Source organism: Crocodylus siamensis, chromosome 11 (genome assembly GCF_052110815.1).
Source record: "Crocodylus siamensis isolate JL-2025a chromosome 11, ASM5211081v1, whole genome shotgun sequence".
In the NCBI taxonomy this organism is placed as follows: Eukaryota; Metazoa; Chordata; order Crocodylia; family Crocodylidae; genus Crocodylus; species Crocodylus siamensis.
Window position 1 is genome coordinate 46,659,787 of NC_143405.1, and position 20,762 is coordinate 46,680,548.

At 49.2% G+C, this 20,762-nt stretch overlaps 1 protein-coding gene across 1 annotated transcript in view; it reads left to right on the top strand.

Moving 5' to 3' along the window:
• Positions 1-20,762, top strand: part of ABHD6 (abhydrolase domain containing 6, acylglycerol lipase) — a 41,625-nt gene that overhangs the window by 16,703 nt on the left and 4,160 nt on the right. The window contains exons 4-9 of the mRNA XM_090022465.1: positions 4,691-4,847; positions 7,609-7,722; positions 12,734-12,866; positions 17,086-17,243; positions 19,057-19,111; positions 20,196-20,296. Of these exons, the coding sequence (XP_089878591.1) occupies positions 4,691-4,847; positions 7,609-7,722; positions 12,734-12,866; positions 17,086-17,243; positions 19,057-19,111; positions 20,196-20,296 (718 nt within the window). The remainder of the gene's footprint in view (positions 1-4,690; positions 4,848-7,608; positions 7,723-12,733; positions 12,867-17,085; positions 17,244-19,056; positions 19,112-20,195; positions 20,297-20,762) is intronic.

The following is a 20,762-nucleotide window of genomic DNA, read 5'->3' on the forward strand; positions in this document are numbered from 1 at the left end:
AAAAGAGATTGATGTCATATATCTCAACTTTAAAAAAAGCCTTAAATCTGCTATCCCATGATCGCCTCTTAGCAAAACTGGCCAACTGTGGCCTTGGGTCCACCACGATTCACCTGCTGGGGAATTGGCTCTGTGGTCGGACCCAGAGGGTGGTTGTTGATGGAAGTCAATTGTCACGGTGCCCTGTGACCAGTGGGGTCCCTCAAGAGTCTGTCCTTGGGCCTATACTATTCAACATCTTCATTAATGATGCGGGCATCGGTATCAGAAGCAAACAGGCCAAGTTCGCTGACGACACCAAACTTTGAGGTAAAGCATTCACACCTGAGGACAGGAGGACGATCTAGGCTGACCTTGACAGGCTCAGGAAATGGGCAGACAAGAACCTGGTGATGTTTAACACCGAAAAATGCAAGGTTCTCCACCTTGGGAAGAAAAACCTGCAGCGTATGTATAGGTTCGGCAGTGCTACGCTGGCTAGCACTATGGACAAAAGGGACTTGGGGGTCATGATTGACCACAAGGTGAACATGAGCCTTCAGGGAGATGCTGCAGCTAGTAAAGTGAACAAAGCTCTGGCTTGCATCCATAGATGCTTCTCAAGCAAATCCCGGGACATCGTTCTCCTGTTGTACTCAGCCTTGGTAAGGCTGCAGCTGGAGTACTGCATCCAGTTTTGGGCCCCACAATTCAAAAAGGATGTGGAGAAGCTTGAGAGAGTCCAGAGAAGAGCCACGCACATGATCAGAGGTCAGGAAAACAGACCTTATGATGACAGGCTGAAGGGCGATCTGGTGGCTGCCTTTAAGTTTATAAGGGGTGACCACCAGGATCTGGCGGAACGTCTGTTCACCAGAGCACCCTGGGGGGTAACAAGATCACACGGTCACAAACTTGTCCATGACCATTTCAGGCTGGACATAAGGAAGAACTTCTTTACTGTCTGAGCCCCTAAGGTTTTGGAATAGCCTGCCACCGGAGGTGGCTCAAGCACCTACTTTGAACGCCTTCAAGAGACATCTGGATGTTTATCTTGCTGGGATCCTATGACCCCAGCTGACTTCCTGCCCCTGGGACAGGGGGCTGGACTTGAAGATCTTCTGAGGTCCCTTCCAGCCCTAATGTCTATGAAATCTATGAAACTGGTGCTTGTTGCAAGGATGTGTAGGCAAAGGATTGTGGTTCTACCCTGGGTCCTGGCCCCCAGCCCTGCACTGTCACTGCCCCAGGATCCCAGACCCGCCCCTGTCGTTGGCCTTGCCTGCCTGTTCTTCTGGATGTTACTTCCCATCTGCCCATGGCCCCATCTCATCTCCCTGGCTGAGCACCAGGGTCCTGGACTGATCTCCATGAAGATCCTGCCTGCCCACTCTGTCCGGTGCTCCTGGTGGGTGGGTGTGAAGCGAACGGGCCACGGTGCCCAGGCAGTGGGGCTGGGTCCAACGCCAGCAGTGACGTTAGTGGCAGCAGCTAGAAGGAGCTGCCAGGATGCAGAGTCTGGCCTCTCTGTTGCCCTAGCCCCTCTGCATGCCTTTGGGCGGCAAGACCAGCTGCATGTGCCATGACCCAGGCTGCCCTCTGTGCCTGCGCCAGGTGAGGCTAAGTGACCCGGCACAGGCAGGATAAAATCCCTTGGTGAGCCGGATTCAGCCTGTGGGCCATATTTTGCCCACCTCTGGTTTAAATCAATCTCAGACCATCAGGAGTGAGGATGGATAATTTCTAGATAAATTCCACACCCACAGTGGTGCTTTCTCGACAGTGTCTGGTAGAGGAACACATCTGTTACTGTGCTTGCGTCTGGCTGGAGATAGGGTATTGGATTAGTGGGACCTTAGGCCGAATCCAGAATGGCAGTTCTGGTGGAGATGTGGGCTACAGTAGCAAACCCTTTGAGGATGGATGTTTTGTTGTTTATTTCCTTTTTGCGCCTACTTAATTTCTGTGTCCTTACTGGAGTCAAACCCTAAAAGGGAGGGTCAAGCCCTAAAAGCAGAGCAGGCTTATCAGCCTGAGGCAAGGGAGTAGGATGTAGGGGTAGAGGAATCCTGCAGAAGAACTCAGCAAACCCACAATAGAGATTTGGTCGCAGCCACATACACATCGGGTGTAGCTTCCTATCTCTCTAAATTACATTGAGTTGTGGCAGACAAAGTTTAGTGGGTGACTACGAATCGTAGCTGTTCAGTGTTCAGGGGACACTAGAGTCACCTGTGGACGGACGGGATTAGAACTTGCTTCCTGTTGTTTGTGAATATTTCAGTGGGGAGCGTGGGGAGGAAAGCAACTGCAGGCAGGTCCAGAAATGGCTTTGCATAGGAGTTTGGCTGAGGAAGGGAGAAATCATGGACCTGCTGCCTGCATCAGCAAGTGGGGAGCAGAGGCTGGTGGGATATCTTCCTCTTGAAGAAGGCATCTGTATCTTTCTTTTCTGAAGTCAAGTTTTTTAATTCCTGTTGGTTGCATCTGGATTTCTTGCTTCTTCTAGTAACTTCTATGAATATTACAAACAATACGATATGTACAGGCAGTCCTTGGACTTATGACACAATTGGTTCCTGACAACCATGTCTTAAGTTGAAAAGTTGTAACTCAGAACCAATTTTCCCATAGGAAACAACATTATAAATGGGGGATTGGTTTCTGAACCAAGCCTTGATACCCTATTTTGACCAAAAATAACCCAGAATTTTCTGTTCTATCAATTATAGATGAGTAATATAGCTACATTAATCATTTAATTGTAAATAGCAATCGCATTGATTCTGAAGGACTTCTTTGAGGTGACTTTGCTGGACTTTTTGAAGGGCTCTTGGTTGGAGTCCTTTCCGGAGGCTTGGCTGCAGGTTTTTCTGGAGTCTTGTCTGCTTTCTTAAAGAAAGTGTCCAAGGAAGTTTGGACAGGTGTTCTCCAGGGAGATGGGCAACACAGCGAGCTTGCTCGCTGGTGTGGCATGACGTTGGTTCAAGAGTTGTAAACTCAAAACTGATGTCATAAAGTTGAAACAGGGTGTCAATTTATAAACATTGTAAGTGCCGTTCATTGCAACTTGAAACGTTGTAAGTCGAGGACTGCCTGTATATGCTTATTGTATTACAGAATTTCCAACAGCTCTGGAGAGTGCTTGCATCTGTTCGCACCCCCCACCCTGCCCTTGCTTTGTTTGAATCTGACTGCTTCTGAATTTTTCGTAGCTTATTGATGCTTTATCATTAAAATAGATCTTTGTTCATTCTCTCTGTAAACGTTACGTTTAGTAAATAATACAGCTAGTACATAATGTGATCCAGTCCTGTTGTGACACATGGGCAATCTCCACTTCTCAAAATAGGCAGGCCTCTTGAGAATAGCCCGAGCAAGGATGGTCAGAACAACCTTTCTTGTTGAGTGTTAAATTCATCCATCAGGCTCAGTTGCTTAAACATTAATGTCTCGTCCTTCACTAGTTTATATGGGTGCCTTTGTGACTTGTTGTCTTAAGGCATTTACTTAGTCAGGGTCAAATTTATGTCTGTGCATAGAACAAGCAAAAAGCCTGGTTACCTCTTCAGTCCAGTGAAAGCCCTCAAAATGAGGGTTTTAACACAGGAGGATTGCAGTTGTGCCTCAGCTTTGTGCTGGGTAATCTGCCTGCCCTGTCAACTACGATGGCATCGCCCATTGTTAGTGGCATCATAGGTTCTGATATGTCCAGTATCACAAATTCTGATGTATATGTCAACATCCTGACAACCAGGAATAGCCAAATCATTGCATGATATGCAGACAGGGGTTAGCTTGTGACCTCAGAGTAATATGAATACATAGTAACTCTGCCAACTGCTGTAAAGATAATTGCATTCCTCTTCAATGGAATATAAATTAGAATCTGACTTACAGGGCTCAAGTTAGTCCTTGTTTGGTTAAGCAGCTGAAGTACTCTTGTTTTTCATTATTGAGCAGATTACGTGTGTCCAGTATTCACCAGACCACTACTTTCTTATTAACACCTGCTAGGTTATAGAACATTGCTGTACCTAGATACCATTCCAGCCTCTGGGCCACCACCGTCCCTCTGTTAGCAGTTGATAGGAGCATGTAGTGCAAGTGCTGCTTCCCCAGATTGTGCTTGGAAATAGCCCTGTGGTCCTTTTCTGGAGCATTTGTCTTGCTTACGTCTGGCAGCATATAGCTCTTGGTGTGCGTTAAGCCGAAAATGCCACTAATAAAGAATTCTGGGAGCTCTGTGGTGGTGTGGTGGATATGCAGTTTGTGAGAGTCAGCATACTTATGTAAGACACAAGGAACTCATGCAGACGGGTAGCTGCTTGATTGATGTCCCCAGTGAACCTCTGTAGCAACTCACTGTAACAGGGTGGCATGTCCCTTTAAGGAGGAACACTTAGCCCTAGTAAGAAAGCAGAAGTGGTGTCATTTGGGTGTGTCCCATTGGAAGCCTTAAAAGCTCCCCAGAAAGTAAGCGAAAGGAGTAGGAATCAGCTGTGGCAGGAACAGCTTGCTGCAAGGAGGAGCCAGGTTCCTGTGCTGGGGCTACACCAAAAAGGGCTCCCCTTCTAGTGACTGAGATGCAGCAAGTTAGAGGTGGGACACAAACGCAGGAGATTTCTCTGCCTGCCCTGTGCTCTGAACACTGGATTACACTTTGGTGTCCTATGTTGCTAACTGGCTTTGCCTGTTTCTCTGTTCTTAGGTACTGGCGTCGAGCACTGGGTATGCAGGTTAGGTACGCGTATTATGATGACTACCAGTTCTGCTATTCCTATCGAGGGAGGCCTGGGAACAAACCATCCATACTGATGTTACATGGATTTTCTGCCCACAAAGACATGTGGCTGTCTGTAGTCAAGGTGCGTTTCCACTTCTCCAGTAATAAATTCTTGCCACAACAAAAGAACACTTACTTTCTTGGTTGCTTGCTAGCCCACTAGAGAGCTAGCTGTAGTAAGCACGAGTGCTGGAAGTATCCTAGTTCCTGCTGTCATGATAGATTGATGTGTTCCATCTCCTCAATTTTAGAAGTGTGAGAAGGTTTGTGTGCCCAAACTTACTGGGATGGAGTCCAATGAATAATAAAAATAACAGGTAATTTCTGGTACTGACACAGGACTAGATTGACTCTCTGTTCCTTGTGGGTACCTGCTGCAAGGAATCCTTAAGACCAGAAAATCTAGGAGAGAAGAGCTTGTGGGTGGCACAAAATGGGCATAGTCTCCCTTAGGCCGGGCGTGGCTGTAGGACCCAGTTTGTCATGACGGAACAATGGCACAGCCAGTAATAGTGGGGATGCAGGGGCTCTGTGCCTTGCTATGATGACTCCTGTCTGCAGTGCTGCTGTGGAGCCACCAGTTGGAAGCAGAGCTGCTCTTTTCCAGTGATGGCATGGAAGGGGAGGCCACAAAGGAAAATCACAGAAAATTAGGAGTGGAAGGGACCTCAGGAGGTCATTTAGTCCAACCGCCTGCTCAGAGCAGGATTGTCCCCTACTATATCATCCTAGCCAAAGCTTTATCTAGCTGGGTCTTAAAAACCTCTAAGGATTGCAGACTCCACCACCTCTCTAGGTAACCTGTTCCAGTGCTTTACTACCCTCCTAACGAGAGAGTTTTTCCTAATATCTAACCTAAACTTTTCTTGCTGCAACTTAAGACCATTGCTCCTTGTTCTGTCATCTGCCACACCTGAGAATAGTCTAGATCGGGGTGGGCAAAATCCAGCCCACGAGCCAAATCCGGCATATGAGGCTATTTTATCTGGCCTGGGGGGCCCCTAAAAAAATTTGGAAAATAAATATTTCTCTGCCCTTGGTTCCTGTCAAAAATGACAGTAGGACCCAGGGGAAGCCTGGCGGGCTCCAACAACAGTGGGGCCCACCTGGCCTTGCCCCCCAGCCGGACCCCCAGCCGGGCTTTTTGGTCTGGGAAGTTCAGGTAAGAGGGGCGGAGGGGGGTGGGGGTGACCCTGGGCAAGGAAGGAGTTGGGGGAGGAAGCAGCCCCTCCCTGCTTATACCCGATGCCTCGCACTGCAGCTGCTTGCAGCCGTCGTGGGGCTGTCTGTGCCGCCCTGGACAGCCCCATGTGGGCTGTGAGTGCCTGCAGAGTGGGGTACTGGGCATGGGGCAGGGCCACTTCCCCCCATGCTCAGCTTTTCTCTGGGCTCCTTCCCTGCGTGGAGAAAAGCAGCCCCTCATGCACCCCATGGCTGGCACCGCGTGCTGCAGGCGCTCGCAGCCCGCGTGGGGGGGTGGGGGGGGTCGGGTGTTGTTGTTGTTCTGAGCAGGCACAGGCAGCCCCAGGCCAGCTGCGAGCGGGTCAGGGAGGGGCTGCTTGCCCCCACCACCACCACTCGGCACCACCTTGTAACACGGCCCACTGCCAGGCTGGCAGTGGGGGCGGGTTACAAGCTAGTGCTGAGCGTGGGGAAAAGCAGCCCCTCACCTGCCCCATGGCCAGCGCCCTGCACTGCAGCTGCTCACAGCCTGCCTAGGTCTACCTGTGCCTGCTCTGGGCCCCACTGGCACTGGCCCCGGGACTGGCTGTGAGAGCCTGCAGCGCGGGGCACCAGCCATGGGGTGGGCGAGGGGCCGCTTTTCCCCACGCTCAGCACCAGCTTCTTCCCGGCTGGCAAGCAGGGGGTTGGGGCTGTGTGCTGCCCCCCACCTGTACCGTGGGGCTGGGGGGCACTGAGTGTGAGTGGGTGCGGAGCCAGTGGGAGCATAGAGCCTGCACCAGTGTCCCGGGGCCAGTGCCAGTGGGGCCCAGAGCAGGATGGCAGGAGTGTGGGGTCCCAGCTGGCAGGGGCTCTATGGAGCCGGACCAGCTCCCCCTCCCTGCTGGTGCAGGCCAGCCCGGCTCCACAGACCCCTGCCAGCCTGCACCCTGCTCTGGGCCCCACCGGTACTGGCTCTGGGACATTGGTCCCAAGACATTCAGACCTTGGTCCTGAGATGGTGACGAGGGGGTGGGGCTACCCATGCAGTCCTCAACAGCATGCCAAAACTGGGTAAGCCCTCCGCTCAAAATAATTGCCCGCCCCTGGTTTAGATCCACCGAAACTGCCTTTCATCTTCCGGGATGCCTGTAGTAACTGCAGCTTGTCTAGCTGTACCTGATTCTACTTTAGACTAGCCAAGGCACTGCTGTGTTGGTTCATGCTAAGGATTTACCCAGCTTCTCAGTTTTGGTGCTCATGGCTGTGCTGCTACTGGTACCTGAATTTGCTACTTTCATACTAGCCCAGGTGTGTCTGGGAGACACTGGGGTCATAGTTTGAGGGCAGTGAAGACAGATCTTTTGTGGCATGGCTGTGCTGGGACAGGGAAGTGTTGTGTGTGCCTCCTTGTTCTGTGGGCAATGAGTCTTGCCCTAAGCATGTAATGATTTCACTTACCAAACATTCATAATCCTGTTCCCATTCTCTTTCTTTCTCCTTTTGGTCTATTCCATGTTTTCAAGCTTGGAAAAGCCATTGTTGCAGCTGTTGGTCATGCCAAGTGTCTTGAGGGGTTGTAGTGGGAAATGGTGTTCCTTTCCCCCTGCAGCCACCAGTTTTCTTCCTTGTTTCATAACAGCATTTCTGCAGACTAACTTCCCAGAGCTCTATTTCCACAGTTCCTGCCAAAGAATCTGCACTTGGTGTGTGTTGACATGCCTGGCCACGAAGGCACTACCCGGTCATCCTTAGACGACTACTCCATTAATGGGCAAGTTAAAAGAATTCATGAGGTAAGGTCCTTAGCTCTGGTGTGTTCTGTATTTATTCTACCTTCTGGGGCAGGGATGGCCAACCTGCGGTATGCCACAACTGATACTGGCAGTCCCTGTGTGTGGCATATGACAGGTTAAAGAGGCAGCACAGTGGCATGTAGGTCAGAGAGATGAAAGCAGAATAGCAGCCAGGGCAGAAATCAGAGTGGCAGATGGGGCAGGGGAAGGGGTCTGGAGTGGCACTTGGGAAGGATGCAGGACTTACTTAGGACTGTATCGTTCTTTTAGGCCCAATCTAAGGACAGTAGGTAGTAGTGGTACACCAATAGAGATTTTTGGGGCTGATACCAGTAGCCAATTTTTAAGGAAGCATATTGACTGATACTGATCCAATTTCTGATGCACATGTGGTGGGCCAGTAGGGGGCATTCCTGTGTTGAACCACCCACTTCACTGCGCCCGACCACCTTCCAGGCTCCAAGTGCCTCCCTGGGGGCACCTCATGTCTGGCCAACCCCCTTCCTGGAGCACACCCGCTAGCCTGGGGTAAAAACTGTCATCACCCAGGACTAGGCTTTATTCTGGCTCTGTGCACCCTGGGAAATGCAGGCCTAGTAGCCCTCGAGGGTACTTGACTCACTTCAAGCACTTGGGGGTGCTTCTCTCAGTCAGAAACACAAGTAGTGGTCTCCCTTAGTCAGTCAACCCAAAGGGACCCCAAGGCATAATCTAGACCCACACCCAATAAGTCTCCCATGCTAGGTACAAAGGAGAACTTTATTGGTTACAAGAGGTAGGGTTGCAATACGGTACAGGGTAGAGCAATATCAGAGAAATCCCATAGAGCAAACTGGCATGGCTGGGTAGCCTTTAATCATGCATCTGAGTTACTGCAAGCTATATATCTAGTTAGATCTCAGGTAGCTTACTCACAAGTATCATCCAGAGGCAGGTGGAGATTCCCTCTGGAGGCAGGCAGTTCCTTGATCATGAGTTTTGACAGGGAGAGCAAGTTTCAGATGGTTCAGCTTTCCTCTCTCTCTGAGTCTTTCTCATGGCTGCTGCCCCCCTCCTCCTGGGCAGTCCTTAACTTATATAGCCCTTATGACCTCATTTACCTGGTCCAATGGAGGCCAGCACCTGTTGGCTGTCAGCCAACAAATTTGAAATGCATCACTGGTTGCTGGGCTCCCTAGGGAGCCCAAGCCCCTCACCCAGGTATGTGATGCCAGACACATAGGCAGAGGGAGCAGGTTTCCCCCCTCCCTCAGGAATGTATCCAGCTCAGGTTACCTAAAGATAGGGCAAGGTGTGTATCCTCTGCAGGGCCCATCTTAATCACATTGTTACAGAGCAGAGTTTTCTGGGAGAAACAGAGGTGGCCTTCTGCCACACACCGATAGAGATTTTGGAGGCTGATGCCAGTAGCTGATTTTTAAGGAGGCATATTGGCTGATACCAATCCAATTTCTGATACAGCTGTGTGCAGCTGGTAAGTGTGTTGTGGTGGAAGGGGAGGGAAGAGGTGTGGCAGGGGCGGATCAATGCCTCCTATGGTGAGGGAGGGAGGGCGCAGGGGCAGGTGCTGCCCAGCTGGGGTGGAGTACGATGGAGGACTGAGCCACGGCTTGTTGGGGGGTGGGAGGAAGGGGGCGGGTCTCACAGCTGCTTGTACCCTGTGAGGGCATGGGGGCGGGGAGCTGTGTGTGCCCTTGGATCTGCATGGGGCGAGGCAGGCAGGTGGGCTGCAGCCAAGGCTGCGCCAGGCTCTTCTTGGTGTGGGGCTGGGCTTGGGGTAGTTGGAAGCAGCGCTGGGAGGGGGGCTACAGAGGGGGCTGGTGTTGCCCCAAACTTTGCTGTAGCCTCCCCATAGCCCACCTTCCCAGAGCCCACATCGCCTGCCCAGCACAGCCCTGGCTCTTCTCAGCAGGTGGGTTGAAATGGAGCATTGAGCCAGGGCTGTGCCAGGCAGGCAGTTGCAGCAGCACTGGGAGGGGACTATGGGGCTGCAGCCACCCCAAATTTTGCTGTAGCCCACCCCAGCACTGCTGCCACCTGCCCTGAGCCCAGCCCCTGCCGAGAAGAGCCTGGCACAGCCCTGGCTCCAGCCCGCCCGCCCTCTCCTGCACAGATCCAGGGGAACTCCCCCACCCCAACCCCATGCCTCCTGTGGTGCAAGCAGGGTGGGAGCCATACTGTCAGACAAGCCATGGCTCAGTCTTGTGCCCCACCCCGCCCTGGCTGGGCAACACCTCCCCCTGTCTCCTCCTTCCCTCACCTCAGGGGCATTGATCTGCCCCCCCCTTGCCCCTCCCCTTCTACCACAGCAGACTTACCAGCTGCAAGCACCCCCCAAGCTGCTGGGCTCTGCTCCTTGCTGCCTATGTGCTGTGCTGTGGCTGCACACATGCAGAGGCACTTATTGCCCAAATTATCAGATGCATTGAGCTGATTTCCGATGCAGCTAATTTTCTTTATATTGGTATGATCTGATATCAGACTGATGTATCAGTGCACCTCTCTAGTAGGTAGGTGTAACACTTCAGGCTATTCCAGGGAAGCTACAGTTGCTTCCTTCCTTTCATTTCCAATGGAAATCATCCTGGCAAGTGCAGATTACTGCTCCCCTGTCCCACGCTACGAGCTCGGCTCTGTCCTGGCTAGGCTACTGTTGCCTTTCGGATTTTGTGCATTCTATGTTATATAAAACATGCCAAGCTCAAGCCACCCTGCAGAAGGAACTTCCTGATTGAGGCTTTTTAAAAAATAATCCTCAGTTCCTTCAAGTACTGAGTGCCTAACCCAGGAGTGGGCAAAATGGTGGATCCGGCTGGTGACCAGACTTCCATTTCCTACCAGCCCCTGCCTGCATCGTTGCGGCAGGTTTCCATGGAGACCCTAGCAGAGATGAAGCCCTGACAGCACAGGACCAGGGTTTCCATGGAGACCAGTCCCGGCAGTACTGGGAGGCTCTTGTGTGCCCTTCGAGGCTGTGGCTAGGATCTTGCACAGTGACAGTGTGGTCCGGAGCCATGGCAGAGCTGCAATCCGCTGCCTGCATGCCCCTGCGTGGGGCATTTGGGCAGCAGATTGCAGCTTTGTCCCGGTTCGTGATCACATGTCAACTGCAAGATCCCAACCCTGGAGCAGCTTCCTACCCAGCTGCACCCCGTGCTGGTACTGGTGGCCCTGCACTGTCTTGGCCCTGCCACTGCTGGGAACTCCATGGAAACTGGCCACAGTGACACAGGCAGGGGCTGCTGGGAAATGGAGTCTGCCGCGGGCCTGATCTGGCTTGCAGGCCAGACTTTGCCTGCCCCTGGCCTAGCTGAAAATGTTATAAAATTCTATGTACAAATTACAGTCAGAACTTGGTGCTTCAGGAGCCAGCACCGTTGTAATGCCCTGTAGCTCACAGGAGCTGAAGATGATAGCAGAGTTCTTGTGCTTTGCACTATAGATGGTAAAAAAGGAAAGCTTTCCTTTCAGTGCAATGGCTGAGTGGCGCAAAAAGGCATCACTCAGGGCTGGGAGAGGGCAGGACTGAAGGGAAGCACTCCAATGCACATACATGCGGGAAGCAGTGACAGTTTCCCCACCTGAACTAAAGTGATCACTTTATCTCAGCCCTGCAACCTGTTTTGACTGCCAGCAGTGAAAATTGACAAGGTAGTAGGATCACCACCTATTACCCTGGCCTCCTCTTGGCTTCACACCCCACTAGCAGGTGAGAGTGCAGCTGAAATAGCGCTGACTTTCCATCTCAGCCAAAACTGTCAGTCTGTTCTGCCCATTTCCTTTGGCATCATAGCCAGATCAGCTTTCCTATGTGCCTCATCTATGACAGTTATGCCTTGTCTTGTTTGACTTTAGTGTATAATGTATTCCAGCCTTTGTACATATTTATGCTGAGGCCACTTTACCTTGCTAGAGCAGTGTGGAGGGGCCATCATATCCGCATATACAGAACAGCGACTGCTGGTGTAGGAACATCATGTCTCTCTCGAGCTCCTAGGCAGAGCTCTTAAAATGGAGAGTCAGTTGCTAAAGGTGCAGTAGAAATCACACCAGGTAGGGTACTGTTTTGTTTCTAGAAGACTGCTCCCCATCCCCCTGTTCCCCTCACACCCTCCTACCTTATTGAGATAATCAAGATAAGTGGGACAGGAACAGAGGAGGGAGCAGGAACAAGACCTAGCTGAAGGTGGGAGGAGTGAAACAGTATGATTTTGTCATCATCTGTAGATCATCCTGCAGGTTATATTTAGAGACAGTTTCACATCCTCTTAAATGAGTAAAGGAGCTACCCAGGTTTAGTAACTTCCTACAGATGCTGTAAATGTTAGCAGATCAAATCTAGCCAGGGTCTGTAGTGAGTGAAAGTTAGCACCTGATGCTTGATTGGTGACTGCTGGGTTTGTATACTTCCCTAGGGTAGGGACCTGTGTCTTGGCTGGTCTTTCAAGCACTGTAAAACAGTGATAATGTATGGAGTTCCCACTGCTAGACATTGTCATCCAAAGCACCACTTCTATATGTGCCATTAATTGCCTACCTTGGCAGAGGTCAGGTGCTGCCAAAAAGTCATGAAGACCTGTGAAAAACAGCCTAGAGCAGTGGTGGCCAACTCTTTTAGGCTCAAGGCAGCTGGGGACAATGCCAGTTTTTAGCTTTTGCTCATTTGCTGTCTGCAGAAAAATAATAAAGCAATTCTTCTGTTACCAAGGACTCAGACCACAAATCAGAGTGGTTTTGACGGTACAGATTCTTGTTGGAAATTTCTGAGTTTATCTTATGAATCACATGCAAGTCTTTGTACCACATACTTTTTACAAGCATTGTGTTCCTTCTGGTTCCAAAGGGACACACAAGCATCCTGAGGTTTTGTGGATCCCCTGGCCATAGGGGATTTTCCCTCCCCGATGGATAATCTGCTGTAGCGTTTGAATGCTTTTAATTTACTTTTCTCCGGTGACTAATTCTGTGCAGTTGTTTCCTTTGGCCTAATAACACCTGGTTTCCCTTTCAGTTTGTTGAGTGCATCAAGCTGAATAGAAAACCCTTTCACCTGGTTGGCACTTCAATGGGTGGAAATGTTGCAGGAGTTTATGCTGCTCAGTACCCTGCAGAGGTTTGCAGCCTGTCTCTTGTGTGCCCTGCAGGTGAGTAGTGTACCAAAGTCCAAGTGTTGGTGAGAATTAACTGAGGGCATGGGTGACGGGTGCCTCTTGAGTCTGGGGGGCACCAGATCACCAATGGGGGAGGGATCCCCCAGCAGCTGATCACCAGCTGTTGCTTCAGGAGGTGCATGGCTGATCTCAGGGGGTACACATGCATCCGCGTGCACCCCCTACGTGTCGCCAGTGACTGAGAGAACCTCAAGGTGGTGCTAAATGTGATGCAGTTGCTGTTGTGTATTTGGCACTTGGGGCACCTATACACATGCAGCAAGGCTGCTCTAACGCATTGTAATTACAGTGTGTTGGAGCAGATTTGATTAATCAAGTCTGCTGGAGCATGGTAGTTACCACACTCCAGCAGACTCCAGTGTCTTGGGTATTAGCATCCCCATGCTGAAAAATGGCAGTGGAGGCGCTTAGCTAACCCTCATTCAACACTGATACATGAGATGCTCTGGGCACTTTAATTAGAACAACTCTCAGAGCCGCTCTAATTAAAGTGCACCCCTCCCCCACTCCTGGTGCAGGTGTATAAATGCCCTAGGAGATGATATGCTAAGACTAGAACCCAGTTTAGATATTCCATCACAGTAGTTAGCAAATCTGCTTGAAAAAGTACATGAGCTCCTGAAACACAGAGCACTTGGTTACATAGACCGTGATATAAACCCAGCAAAGGCTACATTCTAGTCTCCATCCTAAGCAGCCCTTTTTGTGGCTTTCTCTGCTAAGCTCCCTGCAGGGTGGAACTTTTCCATGTTTGGCCTCAGTTTCAAGGTGGTTTTATTTTTTTTTAATTAACTTGTTACTGATGTGTGTACAGAACAATGCATTCCTTTGTGCTTGTGCTGCTCAGTGTTAGCTGAAAAAATGCCGTCTCTGTTTCTAAAGAAACTCAGTTGTGGATTTTGTCCTTGAGTGGTGAACTGTTGTGAAAATGGAGCATTTGCAATGGATGTTCTGGATGAGGAAAGTAAAGAAGGTGACTCCTGCAAAGGAAGAGAAGAGATGGCAGTATCCTTGCTTTATACAACCTTGGAGCTTGTGTTATGCCAAGGTGGGGTTTTCTGACAAACCATCTTCAGGCAGAGTACCTTTGCCTTCCATTGTAAGGGAGGCAGGGCAGATAGGAGAAGGGACTAGAAAAGTGAAGTAGGATCTACAGTTCCAGGAAAGACAATTCTAGATCATCACTGGCTTTTACAGATCAGCAAGTTGCAGCTGTTCTGGGGAGCTGCTGTACATATTTGGAAGTAACTAACACCTCAAGTGTGCCCCTTTCATCTTCAAAACTTGCACAGGGCTTAGTTTTAGGATTACTGCTGTAATCAGAATGAGTTTGTCTGGTAAAATTCCCCAGGGAATCTTTGCCTATTTTGGGAATGAGTATGCAACCAATATATCCTTAAATGTGCCCTTTTGCTTTTATCTTCATCATGTCACAAAAGGCTGAGACCTCTCTTAACAACATTGACTTAAAATTCATCATGGATTGTGGCAGAGTCTGAAGGTGACACTTACTGCCAACAGGCCAATATTAATTGTTGGGCACCTCAGGAGAGTCTAACCCAGCTTCTCTGCTCTAAATGAGAGCCTCTCAGAGCCATATGGCTTGCACAGGAGCAGCTGAGATGAAGGAAAGTGGAAGGTCAAGGGAGAATCTGAAGTAGGGTGACCATATGGGACAATGTGAAATCCAGGACCCTTCTCTTCTGCTGCTGTAGGGAGTCACTGGCCTGTTACTGACACAGCGTGCTTTACTTTGGGGGCTGGACTCGATGATCTTCCGAGGTCCCTTCCAGCCCTAGTGTCTATGAAATCATAGGTGTTAACAGCCTCCTGTGCAGTAACAGTTAGTATTAACTGTCATTCCACTAATCAAGCTAACCACTATTTTAGGGCAGTTTTGCTGCCTGCCAGAGCTCCTATTTCATAGCTCCTGCTGTTCTGCCTCCACACCTGGGGCGTTCATTTTAATTTTCACAACCTCCGAAATCCAGGACTGCCCCGGCCAGACCAGGACATATAGTCACCCTAATCTGAAGTGACTTGACAAGAAACTTCTGTTGAAAACGTACAAGGGAATTCAGTTGGGTTGTCCCATCCCTTCTGATCTGGTTTTCACTTAGGCTAAGACCTCTCTGCAGCTCTCTGGTAGTGTAAAAGTGTCTCAAAGCAGGCATAGAGTCCACTTCCACTGCTTGAGAACAGCCTTACAGGCCCAGAGTGGTGTTAGGGCAGCATCAGTGAGGCTGAGAACCAGCTCCTGTGCATTCTGAATGCCTAGAGGGTAAGTTTGTTAGTTGATTCTGCCCCGGTGTGTTACAAAGACCACTCCTCAGCTCCATCTGTTTGGAGACCATGACATTAAAAAACTTTAATAAGTGCAATGTATGAAATACCTGGTGTATATAGAACATTGTGTTTTGCCACCTCCATTTCCTATCCTGGTGGCTGGCCAAAATGTTAAGTATAAGCCTAGATTTTAAATGCTGCAAATGGGTGTGAGTCTGTGCAGCGGGAGCTTTGTTATGTACTCGGCATAGCAACTGCTGCATCCCTTTCCCAGCCAATAAAGTAAAGATTCTAGACAAAAAAAATAAATATTGAGGCAAAGAGGAATGCTACCTGGTTACCACCTGTCTGCTCTGGAGAAAGAAAGGAATGGAAATAAGTCTGTGCATTGGGCATCTGATATAGGAGAGGTTCTGGCTAAATCATCCGATATTTTCCCAATACGTGACTTGTTGATTATACTGAAGAGTTCTGATGTAGAGCTGGTTGCAAGCATACGCAAAAAAATGTTTAAATCCTGACTTCTCACCTTCCAAAAGAACATTTCATGCCATTGATTCTGCATTTTCTATGTAAAGCTCGGTGCTGTTTTTTTGTTGCTTTTTTTTGTTTAGACGCCTATCACCGCAAAAGATATGGATAGTAAGCAAGAGTCTGGGTGCTTTGGATATGCCCTGTCTGACATTTCATTTTGGGATATAGGCTGCTGTGGCTGCCGCATCATTAGGAGAGGTTCTGGATGTTGCTGCAATTTGAACTATTTAAAAAAAAAAAAAAAGGATTAAAAAACAGAAAGCAAAATGCAAACAGCCTCCTTGCCTGTGATCAGGCATTCCAGCCGCTCGCCGTTTGTGGCATAGCTGTTCCACCTATCAGGTTTCTGTGCATGACATACCTAAAGTATTTAACAATGTCTATCTTGACCTTCCCTATACCTCACAGGTCCTTGTTCCCCTTTTCTCCTTCCATGCCCTCAACTGAATACATTGGCTTTCCTGCTGCTGTTTTTGTCTTCTCCCATGGAATGCATCTTTAGTGCATCAAAGGCTCTTGGGTTTGACTAAGTTGACAATTTCTCTGCCTAGTCTTTGGGAGGCATTTGGCACCCGGAAGCAGTGGTGAGCAGGGAGAACTGGGAAATTATTTGGTAAATATTATAAGTGGGGACTTTATTTTCTTTTTTGATTTAAAAAAAAAAAAAGTGTGCAGGGGGTTAGGCCATAGACATTAACCTCTGACATTGGTAAGGGAGTTTCCCCCTGCTAAATGTCAGTCCTTTTCATGAATATTGTCCCTGCATTGCCATCACCATGGTTCTAACTTCATGGATGAAACTGGGTATGGGATTCACTTTATATAAAAGGAGGTAACCTGGGGGGCTTGTGGAAGAGATAGTGTCCATCACATGAACACTATGGTTCTTTTGACAGGGCCTTATTATGGAAAAAAGGTCTACAAAGTTAGAGAAGGGAACATCTCAAAGTCTGCCCAACAGATGGAGAGCAGAACCTCAGTTTAATTGTCAAATTACAGAGGTTGTCTGGTTTCCGTTCCCACTTGTTCACTTCTCAGGCAATTTGGCAAAGCTGATAGGCTGTACTTGTGAGGGGCTCCCATGGTACAGGTCTAACAAGGAGGTGGCATGGCAGAACAGGAGCTTCGTTAACTCTGCTTTGTACTGTTTCATCTTAAGCATCATGGGACTTTGTAGGAAGTTGCATCTTCCTCCAGAATCCCGGCAATAAGGTGTATTTGTGCATTGTGATGAGGTTGAGAGGCTTTATGTAGAGTCCTTTATGTAGTGTCCTCTAGACAGAAACATGAGTGCTATTACTTTAGATTGCATTGTGCTGTTATTGCTTCTGAATTTTAACACATGGGTGTGTGTCTTGTTCCTTTTACTCAGGTCTGCCATATCCAACGGATAACAAATTCCGTAAGTTTTTGCGGGAGCTGAAAGAGTCGGAGCGCATTGACAGGATTCCTTTAATTCCATCAACCCCTGAAGAAATGGCTGAGATGCTCAAACTTTGTTCTTATGTTCGCTTTAAAGTACCCCAACAAGTAAGAAATCCTCCCCTATTAACCTCCTTCAATCACTACAGGCTTGGCCAGGAGGGGGCATGAGCCAGAAAACACATTCAGAGAGAAATCTCTTTTTTTCCCCCAGAACAACAGGATTTTAAACTCAACTGTAGTGTCACTGGTGATGGAACTGAGAAGCTCGTGTTGTGAGCTGCAGCCTGGCTTTTGTAATTCTCTGCGTAGGATGACTACTTTTAGAGGATGGAAGAGAGAACCTTGACCAGGTGGGGACCATGCTGGTCCCCTCAAACAGAGTCTGAAACTATCCTTGAAGGCAAGAAATCTGGTTTTATGTTGGTTCAAACTCAGTGCTGCAGTTCTGTCTAAATAAGACGAGCTTTGGTACCTTCTTGTATGACCCTAGACAAAGTATACCTTGGAGTGTATGCTGCAAGAGAACCTGTGACATTTGGTCTTCATGCTCCAGGCAAGAAACCAAAAGCCTAACAAGGTGGGGTGGGTCAAGGTGAGACTTCTGACAGAGCCCAACCTCCCCTTGTATTCTGAATTAATTTTAGAAGGCTTCACCATTATATCTGTTCCTCTGCATTTTGAGCACCTATGAAATTGAATCTCTAGGACAAAGGGGCTCATTATTTATGACTAATTTCATTTTATTGAATTGCAAAGAGCAGTAATGGAAGCTGGCTCATTCGTTTTGACTTGCTTGGCATTTTGATAATGGTTTTTACGAATATTAAATATCACTTCCCTTTTTGACTTCATAGAAACATTGGGAGGTTTCTGTGTAGAAATAAAACCTATTTTATAAGTAACTTTTTGCAGAAGCTCTTGCTGGTAGAATGACTTGGGTGTTCCTGAAGCTGGGCCTAGGTTCTCTCTTGCCTTTGCAGTGGTTCCATCCTTGGCAGAGTTATTCCTCTTAGCAGAAAGAATGGTGGATAGGAGGGGAATATTTTTCTACAGTTGCTAATGTCCCTGGAGTGTAAAGTTAGAAGGGACCTCTATGATCGTCTAGTCTGACCACTCCTATAATGCAGAGCAGAGTACTTCACCCAGTAATTCTTGCACTTGCCCTTTAATCTTGGCTTTCCCAGTCTTTTTTTCCAGCATGACCAACCTGATATTTCCATGCTGAAGACTTTGAAATTCTCTGGCAGTTGGGTGGGAAGTCTCTGGGTCCTTTTAGCAAAGATAGATAGCAGGAAGCGCTAAATAAACACAACAGGTTTTATCCAGCGTGGAAGAGGATTGCTCGCTTGCTCATTTTTTAGCAAGTATAAAGGAAATGTTAATTGCTCCATTGTGAGGATAGAGGAACTTGGGAATAGGTTCGCCATTACGCTGATTTTCCTTAGGAAGTCTGGGATGAGTAGATTATCAGCTAAGAGAAAATGTAAAGTAACACCAAGGGGAAATGTTACATTAGCAATAACAGTGAAGGCAACCTGCTCAGAGCACCCATCTGGCTTGATGGAACATTTTGATTTTCCAGCATAAAAAGGTGCTTTGTCCTGTGGGCCAGAAGCCCCTTTATGAGGGGTTAGAGCTTGTACAACTCATTTGCTGTTGTCTTACTCTACAGCAGCATGAGGCAGCCTCATTTCTTTATTACTGCAACAGCCTGGAAATGTATCACAAAACCTCACATTATGTAATGGGCAGGAGGACTGGAGGGAGTAGCATTCGCGTGCTGGGGATGAGCCATCCCTGCAGACCCATCCTTTGTCCTTGGAGACTGCTCCCTATGCTGTCTCCCCAGCCTGGCCCTACGCTGGATGCATGCAGCGCATCCTATCAGCTGCCCTGATGTGCTTCTGTTTCCTTACAGATCCTGCAGGGCCTCGTCGACGTCCGCATCCCCCACAATGAATTCTACCGCAAATGTAAGTGGGAGAGGTCTGCCCCTGAGTGCCTGCCACAAGCTCTCTTGGGCGTGTGTCTGTGATTGGCATCCAGAGGGCTCAGTCTAGGTTCAGATCCAGCCTCCTCTGCTGCCCTGCACAATGGGGGCTTAGTTACTTCGCCACCAGGGCTTCCCTGCAGAGGATACTTCACAGGGTGGGGATCTCTGCCACAGGTGGAAAGGCTGGGACAGTGCTGAGAGGGAACATAGGGCACATTTGCTCCTCCCTGCCCTATGGCTCTCTGAATGGTGACTCCAGATGCTCTTCTATGTCCCAGTCCCTCTCCTGCAGTCATGTGAGCTGGCAGGGCCAACTCCAGTAAGCAATACATGTTCCAGAGGTCAACCCCTTCAGCTGCAGCCCTGGGCCTCTTCTGTTAAGCAAGCAGTAATTCCAGAACAGTCCTGCCAAAGCTTTTTCCAAGTTCCTTGGGACCAAGCTTTCCCAAGCCCTGGCTCCTCTTTTTGGATTGCTCCCACTGCCCTCACGTTCATGAGCCATTGTTATTCCCCTGGGGGATGAAGTAAGGGGTGGAGAGGAGGGGTGGTGGAGTGGGCAAGAGAATGAGAGGAAGCCACAGGGGTTGTGTTGCATCTCCCAGGCTTGGGATAGCAGCTCCCTTCACCTTGGCTGGTGTGGACACATCTTTCCCTGCCTATTTTAAGGTATTTTTAATCATCAGTCAGCTTTAGTTGATGCTGGTGGTGCCAGAGGCAATTCTTGCCATGGTGGAGCCCAAAGGATCCTTGGCCTCCCAGGGAGGGATACAGGGGAAGTTTGTAAGTAAGCCCTTTATGTGGTTCTGCAGGGGGGTGAGCACCGACTCCCTGCTGGATAGAGTGGAAAGGAGCCACTGCAAGGTGAGCCCTGCAGGGTTTTGTCCTGCTTTAGTTCCAGCCCTGCCAAGGCCTCCTTTACTGGGGCAGGTCCCCTCCTTGAGCTCTCAGGGAGCCTGCCAGAGGAGCGGTGCAGTGCGGTGCAATGTGATTTGGCCTGCTGATGGCTTAGCACTGAATAGAGTGAATTCCACATGTCAGACTAATGTCTCTTTCCTGCTGAAAAGTGTTCTTGGAAATTGTTGATGAGAAGTCCATATACAAGCTTCACGAGAACATGAGTAAGATCAAAGCCCCGACGCAGGTCATCTGGGGAAAACAAGACCAGGTACTTATTCCTACTTCAATGTCTGTGCGCTTTCATGAGGCTTGTGGCTGTTCCCAAATGCATGGATGCAGCATGAGCACACACAGCAGATAGCACCTAGGAAGGGGAATGTCATGTTAGTTCAGGATTGATTTACCCGGCTGTCCTGACATGCCCGGTGCTTTTCAGACCAGTTGCAACCATGCAAGCTCCCCGTCTGCCCCAGGGCACAGTCAGCTCAGCTCGGTGGTACTGTCTCTGAGGGGTGGTAGCAGGGGATGGATGGGAGGGAAGGGGAGATGGCAGGGAGAGCAGATCAGGATGGAGCATTGGCTACCGAGAGCTCTGATCCTCTTTGTGTGGTTGTCAGTGGAGAGGGAGCAGTCGCAGCTGAAGTGAGGGATGGAGAGCTCCTTGAGAGACATGGGCTTGGGAGAGGAATTTAAGGCAAATGAGGAGTTGTCGTGGCAACAAGAGAGATGTTGTT